At 59.4% G+C, this 14,403-nt stretch overlaps 1 protein-coding gene across 1 annotated transcript; it reads right to left on the bottom strand.

Annotated features, from left to right (window-relative positions):
- Positions 1–675: 675 nt before the first annotated feature.
- Positions 676–14,145, bottom strand: SYNPO (synaptopodin). The gene is made up of 3 exons (XM_030459425.1): positions 13,606–14,145; positions 3,233–5,127; positions 676–2,059 (listed from the first exon to the last, which is right to left on the bottom strand). The coding sequence occupies exons 1-3, from the start codon at positions 14,090–14,092 to the stop codon at positions 1,322–1,324; spliced, it is 3,120 nt and encodes a 1,039-aa protein (XP_030315285.1). The 5' UTR covers positions 14,093–14,145; the 3' UTR covers positions 676–1,321.
- Positions 14,146–14,403: the final 258 nt, after the last annotated feature.

Here is a 14,403-nt window from a genome sequence, read left to right as displayed (position 1 = left end):
GGAGGTGGCCACCTCGGGGATGGATCAGCACCAGGCCGGGTGGGATAACTGCAGTTTATTTCTGAGCTGGGTTACAACTGGGTGCAAAAGGTGGGTTGTGGCGGCTGGTGTGGTGGTGGTGGGGGGAAGGGGGAACCCCGAGGCACAGGGATGGGTTGGCTCCAACAGCATGTCCTAGGGAAAGGGAAGGGGTGCCCAAACCCCAAGTGCCCAAACACACCCTGCTTTCTCTATCCTGTTCTCACCAGCTCCTGCTCACCCCTGGGTGGCGACAAGTGCTTTGGGGACCTATTGCCCTCCTGGTCACCCAAGGCTCTCCCCAGGCTCTGCAATGTAACTGTGTCCACCCTGACCCTCTCCCTCCCCCCCCGGAGCTTCCCCCTGGCACTGCTGCCCTTGGGGGTTCTCTACCCCCCCACCCCCAGTCCCTAGCAGGGCTCCCGTGGGGACACCAGCTCGTCCCCAGGACACTCTCAGCATCACCTCCTGCACTGACACCTCCTCCAAGCTCTCTGCAACCTGTACCACTTCCTTCGGCCCCCCAGAGTCCCCCCTCCTCCTCCCACCCACCCACCCTGGCTGGGACACTTGTGTCCCTCCAGCAGGAGGGGCTGTCCCTCTTTGCCCAGGCAGGGCAGAGGGCACCTGTAAACGGTCCCCTTGACATGGCAATAAATAACTTTGGCTCTTTTTTTTTTGGTCACCAGGGAAGGATTTGGGGGAATTTCTTTGAGAAGGGGTCCAAAGTAAAAACAAAAAACAAACCAAGCAAAAATAAAGTGATGAAGAAGTGAAGAAGTGGGGATTGATATAAAAAAAATTAACTATTGCTCCCTGAAATCTGGTTTCAATTGAAACCAGACAGGTCAGGAGACTGGGAAAGGGTGGGAGGGACTGGGAGAGGATGCCATGGCACCTCCTCAGCACTGCCTGCCTATGCGGGGTATCAGTGACCCCCTCAGGCCATGCCACCCCAGGAACACAGAGCTGTGGGGTGTCTATGACACCCTGGCACTGGGGACTGGCAGGGGACCCCCGAGCCTGTCCCCATCCCTGCTGCATGGTGTGCTTGGTGCTGGCTGCCCCCAGCTGCCTGCAGAACAGGCAGTCCTGCCCTGAAAGGTTAGGCTGGTAAAAATAGCTCGGGGCCATGAGATGGCAGCAGGGGGGAGGCACCTGACCCTGCCGGCACACCGAGGGAACATCAGTTTTTGAGGACCACAGCCCCAAGGGTTGGAGTGATTCCACTGGGGGGTCAGCAGGTGGCATCCCCCAGGCTGGCATGGCTGGGGACAGGGTGGTTCGTCTGGGGGTGGTTCGTCTAGGAGGTGCAGGGAGCCCCCGAGGGCAGCCCCCCCGGCTTCAGCCGCAGGTTGCCGGCCCAGCCCCGGGGGCAGAGGTTGAAGCTGTGGATGCCCGGGCTCTTGGCCCCCGAATCTTCGGAGTCGAGGGAGACGTCCGAGTCCGTGGGGGACCGGGAGGTGCAGCGCTTGGCCGAGGACCGCCCGCCCACCACAGGGGATGGCAGAGGGGTCTTGGGCCCGGGGGAAACGCTGGGTGGCAGCAGGAGCCGGTGACCTTCTGACCAAGGGGAGGCACAGAACTGGGGGCCATCCACCCGGGGTGACCGCAGAGGGCTCTTGTGGGAGGGTGAGGGGCTGCCCAGGCTCCGCAGCATGCTGCTGGCAGCCTGCAGGGCCGGGGCTCTGGAGCTCTCCGGCCTCCCCAGCCGGGGGGACTGGGGCAGGCTGGAGGGACCAGAGGGGATGGGGATGAAGGGCCGGGAACCCTCCGGCCCCACGGCTTTGGGAGAGGAGCTTTTCCTCCGGGCAGCGTTGATGATGTTCCTGGCGAGCCGTGCTTGCATCTGCCGGCTGGCCCGGGGGTCTGCGTCCTGCCGCAGCGGGGACAGGGACCTCTCGCTCCACGGAGGGGACATGGGGGGTCCCTCCTCCAGCTCGGGCACCGAGGCTGGGCTGGCCCAGCCGTCCAGGCTGCCCAGGCGCCGTGCCAGCCGGGGGGTCCAGGTGGGTGAGGCGGGGAGGGACGGTCGCCTGTCCTGGAGGGTGACAGAGAGCAGGTTAGTGGCAACAGAAGAACAGGGGCGGGATCAGTGGTGCTGGCTCAGCCCCGTGAGAACTAGGGATGCATTCCACCGCTTCATGCATTGCACCCCCTGCAAGGGCTCCCCAAAAATTCATCTGCCTCTGCACCCGTTCTGCCAGGCAAGGAGGTTGGGGCAGACTGAGTTAATTAACCTTGCCCAGAATATGACCCAGGTCCTCTCACTACCTGCAGCTTCCTAAAACTTCCCTCAGGATGACACACAGAGACCCCTCCCAGGAGTCCATCACCTGGCAGCTGCTCACATGCTGGCAGGAAAGAGAAGAGCCAGGTCTGACAGTGCAGAAAGTGTATTCAGAAAGAGGGGGGAGGAAAGAAAAACACAGGAGAAATAAAAGCATAGTCAAAAGGCAACTCATTACCACAGGAGAGCAGCAGGAGTGAGGGATGGGCAGAGGCACAGCTGGACCATGAGCTCCAGGCTGAGCATCACCCACCTGCCCTCCTCCACCTGGTTCATCCTAGGAAGGGACAGGGACTCCGCAGTGTCCCCAGCATCATGGGACTCCGCCCTTCCTGCGGGGATGTGGCTCTCCACTGTGGCATGGAAGCAACTGAGGACAGATCTTGAAGGAGCAGCAAAAGAGACAGGAGCAGGCACAGTGAGGTGGAAAGGTGGTGAGTCCCCTCCAGGTCTGCTTTGGTCGGAGGCTGATGGGAGCTGGCAGGACAGAGAGGCTGTGGGTCTGAGAGCTGGAAAGGCAGGAGTTAAGGAAAGGAACCAGAGGTGTAATGCTTCAGACAGTTTCCAGTGAGAGAAGAGAGAAAGTGCCAGCAGTCCTGTAGGGTGGGCAGGCTCCTGATGCTCTCTGGGGTCCTGCAGGCTCTATGCCCCAGACTCCTGCTTTCTCCGCAGGATGCCTTGGCTCCCATCACACTGGGGGCTCAGTAGTGCCTGTCTCACATATGGCCAGCACTCCCAGCTACTTCTTTTTTTCTGTTTCTTTTTCTTTTTTTTCCCCCTTTTTTCTTTTTTTCCCCCTGGGTGGTTCAGCTTTCAGTGCACCCATGAGCAGACAGGGAGGACTCAGCTGTCAGAGGGAGGCCTATACCCCCAGTGTTTTCCTCTCTGCTGCCTCTACTTGTAGTAAAAAGAGGGTTTCCACACCTGTGGCTCGATGCCGGCGTTCCTGGTGGAGTAGGAGGGCCGGGGTGCTTGGAACCCTCCCTTTGCCCGGGCCGGCAGCAGACGGCATGGGGAGGCCAGCAGCACCTCGGCAGGAGCTCCAGGATCAGCGTGGCTGCCATGAGTCAGGGACAGAGTCCCAGAAGTGCTGAGGAAAGGGCTGGAGGTGGTCTGGCCAGTGCTGGGCCCAGCAGAGGGATGCCAAATGGGGGAAGGAGGCAATGGAGAGGTGGGGCGGGAGGTTTGCTGGGGGTAGGGGTAAGCATCAGGAAGAGAGGGTCTGGGTGGAGGCACCTCCTGGGGCATGGACCTTGCTGGCCCCTTGGATGGGGAGAGAATGAAGAGTGAAGACTGGAGTTGGTAAGGTTGATGCTTGGAGATCTCTATCTCCTTCTGGGAGAACTCGTTCTCCATCATGTTGCCGCTGTACAGAGATGCCGGGGGGGTTTTGGAGGGCCTGGAAGGACTCTTGGAGGGATGCCTGGAGACCATGGGTGACAGGCATGCGCTGGCATCATACCTCCAGGAGGGAGGCAAGGACATGGTGGGTGATGGAGACCGCAGCAGCTCAGGCTGGGAGGGAGCCTCGATGATGAACTTCTCCATCCTGGACTGCCGGCGGGCAAAGAGCTCGGCCCCTTTCCCTCTTGCTTCACTGAGGTTGTGGCTGGGCTTTGGCTTTGGCTTGGGCTGGATGGTGGGGGACTTGAGGCAGGAGGACCACACAGGAGCATCATCAGCTGGCAGGAGGTGCTGCCCAGCCCCAGATGCGCTGTTGGGGACAAAGTTGGCAGCTTCAGCCCCAAGGGCAAAGGGCTCATCCTCAGCACTGGGCTCCCCCTGCTCCTTCTGCTTCTTCCTGCTGTCCGCGCTCTGGACCAGGTCCAGCAGATCAGGGTTGGGGCCCAGCTTTGGCTTCTCAACGAAGGTGAACATTGACTTTTTGCCAGCTCTTCGGGCAACTGATTCCTCCAGGATCCCCGTTTTGGGCAGGGGGTTGGGTCCGCTCACCCCACAGCCCAGGGGGGGATCTGGCAGCATCTTCTGCTCCCGGGGGGGGTACAGGGCTGAGTAGGCAGGGGGGGAATGGACGCGGGTCAGGGGTGGGGGGCTGCTCAGGGTCTCTGCATAGGTGGGCGGCGGGGGCAGCTCAGCAGCAGGGGGTCCCTCCACGGGCTGGCTGCTGGCAGGGGATGCCTGGGTGCCGAAGGGTCTGGCTGTTCTGTTCTTCACGGGCTTGGGTTTGGCCAGGGTGAGATGGACCTCGTAGTACTGCCGGCCCTGCACCCCATTCTGCTCCTGGCTGGCTGGGGATGTTGTCCCCGTGGTTGTCCCTGCTGGCTCACTGGGCATCTCACTGGGCACCTCGCTGGACATCTCTCCGTTCTTCCTCTCTGCGGAGCTCTGCGGCAGAGCAAGAGCCCCCGTGCTCAGCCCCGCGGGGACTTCTGCATCACCGCACCCCCCTACCCCGCTCTCCATCCCGCCGGCCTCCCGCTCCCGCACGCCGTTGGTGGTGGCCGATCCTATGTTCTCCTTCAGGTAGACGGTGAGGGGGACCTGCTGGGCTTCGGCAGGCGGCTCCCGGCACCGGGAGGTGTCTGCCTGCAGCTCCTCTCCCAGGGCGCTGGGCTCTGACTTCATTCCCTGCCCTTCGCCCTGCTCCATGGCTACCGGCCGGGGCGGGGGGTTTAGGGGCAGCCCCCCGGCATGCCCGGCCCCGGCCAGCCCGTCGACGCGCTGCTTGCGGCGATGGAAGAGCAGAACGCCCTTGGAGCTGGGGGCGGGCGCCGTGGTGAGCTGAGCCGCGATCCTTCGGCTCCGCGCCTTTGCCTCCTTCAGCTCCTTCTCGGAGAGGCTGGCGCTGCGGGATAGACCTGGGCAGAAGGGAAAGAGGGGTTAAGAAGAGCTCAGCAGGGACGTGGGAGCCCATCCCTCCCCATGCAGCCCCATCCCGTATTTCAGTTGGGCTCCAGGCACCCACCGCGGTGATCCTATGGGAAAGGAATTTCTCCAAGGATTTTGGCAGGTCTTAGTTGCAGCTCACATGGCTTCAGTTCCCAGCAGCGGGCAGGGTAGGGGCCGGTGCATGTTCCCCAGCCCCGCACCCCAAATCCTGGGAGCTCTGAACAGGCAGAAAAGGAAACCCCGCGTCACCGGGGAGATGCCAGCCCACCATAACCCCATGGCAAGGCCGGTGGTCAGCCCCGTCTGGGGACTGATTTACGGAGAAACACGAGATGGCAGCAGCCGACAGAAGCTCTGCAGATCCTGACCCGACGGACACAGCCCACAGCAAGGCACCAACCTCATGCCTTTGGAGCCTACGCAAGTGCTAAAAGAAAAGCGTTAAAAGTTCGGCGAAAGCTCCGTGGCGAATGGCTGGAGAGCCGCTGGGCTTCTCGTGTGCTGGCCAAAAGGTCAGAGCACCAGCCCTTCCCGAAGGCCAAAAGGATATGGAGCTGCCGGGAACACATTTTCTGGGGGTGAGCAATTTCCTACGAGCGCGCCCTGAAACGCCCGCGGGAAGGGCAACGTCCCCGGCCCCACCGAGGCCATTCCTCGGGGACAGACACTGGTCTGAAGCATCAGCATCACCCCAGCACCTACCAAAGGTGCTGCTGGGATGGCTGCGGGGGTGTCCCTGCTCCAGACCCGGCGGGTGGCCAGACCCACCCTCCCCTTCTCATCCCTTCTCTTCTTTCCTTCCTTCATATGTTTCTCATTTTCTTGCCTTCTGTGCCGCTTGGGACTCTTCCAGGATATTTTCAGCAGTGGCTCAGCCTACCAGCGAGGGAAGGGATGGATGACTAAGCCAAATCCTTCCAGCAAGCCCACGGTGAAGCGGGAAGGCTGCTGCAAGCTGGGCATCTCCTCTTCCTCACCCTTCAGCCTTCCCGCCTCCCTCAGCACACAGCACACCCCTACACTGGTCCCAGGAGCACCAAGGCACACAGGATGGTCCCTGCCTCTCTACAGGGGCTGGAGAGGAGGAGGAGGAGGAGAGGGGTGGGCAAAGCCTTTGGGCTGCCTGACGGGACGGTTTGGGCTGGGCACGGGGCAGAAGAGGCAGCGATGCCAGTGGAAACTCCCTCCTGAAGACGAGGAGCCCAGTCCAACATCTCCCTCGGTCAGCGCCCGGCATTGTTCACCGCCCCGGTTCTATTTGCTTTGGCGGCGGCACAGAGCGGGGCCGCGGTTTCCTCCGGCCGGGCTGGCTGGAGGGCGGCCAGCACCGCGGCTCCCGCTCCGCGGGGTCACCCCTGCTGCCTTTATCTTCGAAACAGAGGAGAAATATGGCCAAGGAGCCGTTGAGAAACAAGCCACAGGCTCCAGATGTCTGAGAATTTCGTGCTCCGAGCTGAGCATCCCTGCTTCCTCGCAGGCTGAGGCCGCCTAAGAAGCCGAGCTCTCGGTGGAGCCATTTCACAGCCTCTCGCTCTTGCTACTGCCTTTTAACAGCAACCCAGGGGTCTGGGGGGATCTCCTCCACGCTGGAGGGATGACTCAGCTCTTGGCCAGCCTGGTCCTGTTTGGACTAGCTGCCAGATATGCTCCCACATAGCCAGGACAAGGATTTGTCCCCAAAGTTTTTACTCCCAGGTATCCCCATCCCTTGCTCTTGCCATGGGCACAGGCACCCCTCTGGGATATGGGGTGTTGCAGGGTGGGAGATCCCCACCCGCGATCTGGTCCCAGCATTGCCAGCAAACCCCCATCCCCTGAGCCCTTTCTGCAGCCCCTTCTGCCCCTGTCCCTGCCCTTGCCTCCCCTGCTTTCCACCATTCCTGGGCTGCTCCACCTGAGCCTGCTGGAAATTAACCTCTCAGGGTGCTAACGAGGACGATGGGGATAATAATAGCTCTTCACATCCAATTATTATCACATGGATGGAGAGCATCAGGCTCTGGCAGACCAGAGGAAACTGCAGAGAACAGTCCCATCCACTGCCCTGCTTGCACAGCCACGCAGCCCAGCAGACAGATGGATCCCATAGCCCTGTGAGCCACCTCTGTGGGCATGGTTCCAAATGATCATTGCTTGACCCAGGGTGACATCCCATCCCCAGACTAATGGCAGGGACCACCTCCCTCCTCTCCAGTCTGAGCTGCAGGATGAGGTTATTCAACCCAGTGTGAGAGCCTTTAGCCATCTGCTGCAGTGGCTGGAGGGACCCTTGTCACCTCGAGCAAGTCCTGCACCCTTCACTCCCCTCTCAGCAGCAGGGAACATCCCCTCATCACTCCCCACCATCCCCTGCCAGCCAGGGAGCCTCCAACAGGCTCCAGCTGCACATTTCCCCCCGGCCCCAGGCAGACGGGAGGGCTCTCAAGGCGCTGAAGATGTCCAGGTGCTGGGGAAGAGGAGGAGGGGCACAGAGCTGAAGGCAGCCCCAGCAGAACGGGGAGGAGGCAAAAGCAAAACTATGCATGGCTGAGGGCACCCAGGGCTCTCACGGTGCTGGAAAATGGCTTCTGCCCATGAATGGATGTCCAGTCCAAAATCCAAAGGGTGTCAGGCTCTTCTCACACTCTTCCTTCCTTCCTTCCTTCCTTCCTTCCTTCCTTCCTTCCTTCCTTCCTTGTCCTGGCTTCTTCCAAGAACAATGAATCCAGCCCCACCAGCCCTCTCCTCTGCCACATCCTTGCACTGGGAGGGTCCCTTGGCAGCCCCCAGCCCTGAGGTCCAGGGATGCTGGGGAAGGAGATGCTCCTTGTGTCCTGCAGGATGGATGGACTCTCAGTGCACATGAGCAGCTGGCCACCAGGTGACTTTTCAGCTCAGTGTACTTCAGCCTTGGCCAGAGAAGCCTGTAGATCTCTCTATGTATTTATATAGGCACATATTCCATGGATTTCCCATTGTTCCAATGGTGATTTCCAAGAACGTCTCCCAAGTGCAGGGCTTAACAGCTTCTTACCAAGCTGTCAGTCATTCTTCCCACAGTACATACTGTACTCTCTCCTCCAGACTGAGGATGATGAGTGTGATGAAAGGCATTTTTGTTGCTCACCCTTCCTGCCCAAATGGGGAAAAAAAAAATCCTTTCAGCTCAGCTTCCTGTGCAAAGGATGAGTCCCCTTGTACAGGGCTACTGCAGAGTGTCTGAAATGGTGGTGAAAGATGTCTCAGGCCTTGCTTGTGGCCTGCCCTGCCCTGTTATGGACTCCAAGAACTGCAATGAGACAAGGATTTAACCCCAGATTGCAGGAGATGCCCCTGGGCTCTCTCAGTGGACAGATTCAGTGGAAGATGCTGGTCTTGAGATATCCAGGATGTGACCTGAAGAGAAAGTTTCACCTCACAGGTCTGACTGGCTCTGAGCATCAGTCATGCTGGTGAGAAATTCTTGTACAGAGAAGCCAAGAGGTGCCAAAGCCCAGGTGGGGCTGGTGGGATGCAACAGGATATGTGGAAGCTTGGAAGCTTGGACTTAGAACAGGGTGGCTCCTAAATCTTCAATTTGGGCTCCTGGATTAGGTGCTAGGCCACCCCAACCTTGCAGCCCACCTTGCCCAGGTTGTAGAATGATGCTCAGGGTGTCCCACTGGACCACCCAGCAGCCTCAGGCTTGCCCAGTGCCAGACAGAGGTGGACCAGAAACCCCAAATCCACCTTCACACAGGGCAGCATCCACCATCTCTACCACACACAGATGCTTTTCCTTCTTTTTGACCATTCGTGGGCTGTGGTGAGTCAACCCAAACGGTGCCTCTTGCTGGCAAAATCCGGCAAAACTAAGAATTAAACCAAGACAAACCCCAACTCCAGAGGGACACACATGCCCACCACGCCACCTCCCTGCCACAAACCCAAACATGAATCTACAGCCAGGCAGTGCTGGGAGGGGAAATCCAGTGTTTTCACCCAAACATTGAGGACTTTGGACACTAAGGAAGTGTAAGCAGGTTTTTTGGCAGAGAAGCCAACTGGCCTTTTGCCCCAACTACAGCTGTGCCGGATTTTTTGCAGTGCTCACTAACTTGCACACAGTTAAGTCTGCACTTCCCTCTGGCTCCCAGAGTTATTCCAAATAATCTGCAGCTAGAAAAACAAGGAGGGTAGCACAGACAGGCATTCAAGTGAGCTAGAAACAGAGACAATTCAATAATATGGATTAAAATATGACTATTTTCTGCCTCATTCCCAGAGCTTCCAGACCTCCTATACCCCAGATCCTCCATTAAGTGTTTAATCCACCTGGGCCCTGAAGACCTGAAAAGCCCTAGCCCAACAGTGGGTGCCATGGTGGGACCAAACCTCTGCTGCCTGGCAGGGCACATTGTGCTGGGCCCCTGCTCACGGGTGCCTTTGCCAGTGACAAAATCTGGCACGGCAAGAAAATTCGATGCGCTTGCAAGTTTTCCCTGTGCTCTGTTTGCAAGGGCTTTGCTGGATTTGGAGCTGTTTGCTTCCCCACACCCCTCCCACCTCACAGCCATGCCCTTGCCTTACCCAGCACCCTAATCCTGCTGAAAATCACCCCACAGTCTACGAGCACCAAGCCCTGGGGCACAATCTGCCACCAAGGGGGAGGAGGAGAAGGGGCTGGGTTTTTTGGGTTTTTTGCTTTTCTCATAGGGACTGGCTGCCCCTGGGGAATGTCAGGCCAAGGGGGTGTAATAAGAAGCCTCAGCCCATTGTGCATCCCTGCTGGAGAAGAAGAGACTGCTCTACAGCAAAAGCTGAGGAAGCACCTTCCCCTGTCTGGCCAAAATTAATCTTCTAGCTTTGCAAAAGGAGGCTGGAGCCAAGCAGATCTCCTCCAGGGTGCTCTGCCATCCATCTGCTCCATGAGCAGCAGTGCCAGCCCATCCCATGGCCAGGTACCACGGGGTTCTCATCCCACCTGGCAGGTGAGCCCCACCTCTGCTAAGCCCAGCAGACTTGCCATGACACATTCTGAGCTGTTGGAACCCTGGTCACAGCCCTGTGGGGCTGGTGTCATGAACCAGAAGTGTTGGCCTGGTGAGAGAAGGTCATCTGGCTCAGCTCGGCCCCGTTGGATGGACAGATTGGGATGAAATGGGGCCTTCACCTGTCTCTCGCACAACCCGTAAGGGATCCATCCCACTGGCTGCCAAGCCCGAGGTGGCATGGCCAGGGGAGATCACGTCCCCGTTACGGGGGACCGGGAACATTGCCTGGAAAGAGCTGGGAGTTGCGATCCTGACAACCCCCCGGGGGGGACCCCCACGTCGCCCCGCTGTGCCTCCCACGCCCTGCGTTGGACCCCCAGCTGTGGGCAGAGGGAACCGACACCAGGCTGTCTAATTTATAGAGACAGAAACCCGGCTCAACTCTCCTCTCTCCTCGGGGCTGCGGTTTCAGTTGCCTGCCCTGCTCTCACCATCAGACCGCACCTTTCAACCCAAATCATCCCGTGCACCCCCCTCTCCCCCACCCCCCCTCGCCGTGCACCGCCAGCCCCCGACACTGCGGGACATCTCCAGATCTCATCAACTCCTGCCCCCTCTTTCCGCTCCCACCACCCCCCGATCCCCCCGACCCGTCTGAGGGCAGCCGCCGCCTCCCCAGCCCCGGCCCTACCCGCGGTGCCGGTGCCGGTGCCGGTGCCGATGCCGCCGCCGCCCCTCGCAGTCCGACTGCACCGGGGAGGAGGCGGCGGGCAGGAAAGTTGCGGCAGCTCCGCCCTCGGAGCGGGCCCGGGGGGGCGGCGGGCGGGGGCCGGGGCCGGGGGGTGGCGGGTCCCGTCTGCCCTCCCCTGCCCCTGCTCGCTCCACCGGACAGGTCCTTGTCCCCGGCGGCACCGGCAGCGGCACCGACTGCCTTCAGCGATCCAGCCCTGGCCGCTCCCCGTCCTGCCTGAGTCTGCCATGAGGCAGCTGCCGGGGGGAAAGAGCAGCCCGGGCATCCCCTTATCCCATTCTTATGGGATGGGACGTGCCCCAGTCTTCCTCAGGGCATCCCCCTTATCACTGCTGCACACATCTGCCCTTCCCAGCTTTGCGCATATCTGTATTCCGTCCTTGGAGCATCCCTCTTTCCCAGCCCTGCACATCCCCTACCCCATCCCTCAGCCCCTTTCCCTCCTCCCAGGGTCCTGCAGCACCTCACCTGGTTGGGGAGCAGAGCATCCCCATGTTGCCGGTTTCCCCAGTGCTGAAAGAGTCAGGACACTTGGAGCCGGGCAAAAATCCAGCAGCAGTGTCACCGCCCTGGGAACCCCCTGGGAAGAACACTGAAAGCCCTCTGCCAGGGGTGCTCTGCTCCCAGTGATGGGGAATCCCAGCCCCTGGGTGAGGTGAGTCCTGGAAGCCACAATCAACTCCCAAGGCCACCACCCTGGGCCCAGCCTCACCCCTTCCCGCTCCTGTCCACACCACAGGATGAGCTCTTGGCCTTATTTTTTGCCTTTCTAATTTCCTTTCTTCCTGCCCCTCTTTGCTTTTTTTGTGCTTTTCTGGTTTTTAAGGGAGACTGGTGCTGGTTTGGCAGCCCCCAGGGAGCGAAACCTCCTGTTTATTTGCACACCAGACAGAGAAACCAGTCCTGCCTCCTGCATCTCCCAGCCTCTGCCTCTACCCGGGGCTCCTGTGCTCTCCAGCCTGCCCTGAGAGGTGCCAACCAGCCTGGGCCGCCGGGCTGGATATGTGGGAGCAACCAGCTTGGCCTTGGGCTGCTGGATGGGGACCAAAGGGGCACCCAGGACCTGGCTGGGTGAGTCTGTACCACTCGGGATGGGGGTGGGGGCACCTGTTTGGCTCCCAGCTCTCAGGGACACTGCTGCATGACTTTGGGTGCAGATGGATGCTGCGTTTCTCTTGAGTGACCTGCATGGGAGGAGGATTGTTTTACCCACATCCAGCTAATGAGAAGAAGAGAAAATCTCCAACAAGTCCCGGGGACTCTTGCAAACACCCTGCTGCAGAGGCAGCCCTGATGCCACCTGCTTGAGGACTGGCTCTTCCCTTCTTCCCTCCAGTGCTGCCATCTCTGCTTTCAACCAAAACTCTCCTTCAAAACCCTGCAGGGTTTTTGCAAGTTCCGGGCACTGCTGCTGGCGTTCGGGACCCTCAGCAACATCCTGCCCAGAGGATCTGGAAAGTCTGACGGGTCCCACAGGCAGAGGCTGGTGGTGATCTCACTTGGAGGGGGAGGAAACGGGACAGACAATCTCTTTCCAACAAACCTGTTGAGTTACTTTAAAATTCCAGGCTGGCAGCAAAAGTGCTGGATGGCGGGGCAGGCTAGGAAAATGCTGAGCCTGGACAGAGTCAGGCCTGACCTTTCCCTGCTGTAGATCTGCCATCCCAGAGCAGAGTGAGAGAGGGGAAGAGTATTTGGGTCCGTCTGGTTTGTGTTCTCAGCCCTGAAACACGATGCCTGCACGGCCGGAGTGCTGCGGGGGCAGCCGTGAGCCAAAGGGCTTTGGCTGAGCTTCCCAGCCCTTGTCCCATCCAGGGAGCCACTGACTTCGAGGATGTCTGACACCCCAGAAAGGCAGGGTATGGATTCTGGACACGAGGTTGATGTCCTACATCCCCAGCCAGTCTTGTTCATCCCCAACCTGGGGGTGGCTTTGGCAAAACCAGGCTCTGAGCAGAGCAGCAGCATCTGACAACATCATCCCATGGGGACAGTGACAGACCTGCCCCAGTGCCACATGGCAGCTGAGATAACAGCTGGGCAGGAGCAAAATGGAAAAGAAGGGTGGAAGTTTAAAAATGAGTCTGATGCCTGTGAGAGGATGGGTCTAATTCCACAGGAACATCTCTCCAGGGTGGGGACATCTGTGGTAACCCTAGATATGTGCCTGTATTTGTGTCACCGTGGAAGAGCTACAGAGGGAAAGGGATGTGAAATGAGGCTGTGAAGTGAGGCGATGGTAGAGAGCACTGTAGGAGCCAACTGACCTGAAATAAAGTGCTTAGTTTTTAAACCAGTGGCTGAAAGAGAGACGGCCACAAGCCACCCCTGCCCTGACCAGCTGAAATGTCCCTGTCCCAGCCAGTGCCTCAGGACATAGCCCTGATCACCCCCTTTTTGGCAGGGTCCTGATGAGCCCCAAGGCTAGGGTGAGGGTCCAGAAGCCTGCCCTACTCATGCCCAGCTTGGGATTTGGTTGAGTTCTTGGAGACTATGGGAACGCAACCAATGTCTTCCCAACCCCCTCCTGAGAAAAGCCATGGATTCCTCCTTATTTTTAAGGCCAGCAAGATCATCTCAAGCTAAAAAAGTCCCAGCAACTCAGCTGGGAGCCTGGGACCTCTAACCCAGTGAAGATCCTGCCCTGGGAAGAGCCGGGTGTTCCCAGAGCTGTGCCGGGCAGCAGCAGCCCTGGCTCAGGGAACACAGCACCACTTTTGGGGAAAAAAGAGGGTTTCTCTTACCCAATTTCCTTGGCTCACTGGTAGGGTTGATGAGAACCCGCTGGATCTTCACCACTTTCCACTCCTGGCTGGGGTCGGCTGCAGGGCTGGCTGCTGTGGGGGGGAACTCTGGCACAGAGCTGGAGTATTTGGGGGGGGCTGAGGGCTCAGCTGCCAATGCCAGGATGCTGCCATCCAACAAGGGACCTGGCATGTCCCCATTGAGCCCCTCAGACTCCTGGTGGCAGCTCCCTCTCACCTTCCTTCCTGGTGGGTCTGTCCATCCTTCCTGCTTGACCATCTTGGAGAAAGGAGAATCCTGGAGCTGACAGTGACTCTGCTCCCCTCTACACCCCCTCTCCTGCCAACAGTCAATGTCCCTCTGGGTGTCCCTCTCAGTGTCCCCCTTGGGTGTCCCACAGACACACAGGTCTTGCTCAGCCTCACTGGGCATGGGGCAGCCAGGCTGGCTGTGCAGGCAGGGCTTCTGTATCCTTGCCTTCAGCATCTTTGCTGCTTCCCTTCACTGTCACTACACAGGCTCTCAAACCTGCTCTGCATGGCCAAGGGGCTGGATCCTCCCTGGCAGCATCCCTCAGAGCACAGGCAATGTCCAAGAGGGAAGATGGCCACGTGTTGGGCACAAGCCCAGCCTTACTCCTCTTGCAGGCAGGAGGACCACAGGAGTGGGCAGCTTTTGAAGATCCAGCAGTGGAGATCTGCCTGGGGGAGGAGGACACGTCACCGAGGAGGTTTTTGCCGGAATTTCTCTTGTTCAGGTGGGCAGGGGAGCAGCATCCACAGACCTGTGAGAAGGGA

The sequence above is a fragment of the Calypte anna genome, chromosome 13 (genome assembly GCF_003957555.1).
Source record: "Calypte anna isolate BGI_N300 chromosome 13, bCalAnn1_v1.p, whole genome shotgun sequence".
Classification (NCBI taxonomy): domain Eukaryota; kingdom Metazoa; phylum Chordata; class Aves; order Apodiformes; family Trochilidae; genus Calypte; species Calypte anna.
This window is presented reverse-complemented; position numbering and strand designations above follow the sequence as displayed.

Bases quoted from the DNA above. Each gene is read 5' to 3' on its own strand.
- SYNPO (XM_030459425.1), bottom strand. From the start codon at position 14,092: ATGCTGAAGGCAAGGATACAGAAGCCCTGCCTGCACAGCCAGCCTGGC. The intron at 5,128-13,605 runs GTAAGAGAAACC...CCTTCTGCCCAG, and splicing joins CAGTGAGCCAAGGAAATTGG to GTCTATCCCGCAGCGCCAGC. The intron at 2,060-3,232 runs GTGTGGAAACCC...GTCACCCTCCAG, and splicing joins ACGCCGGCATCGAGCCACAG to GACAGGCGACCGTCCCTCCC.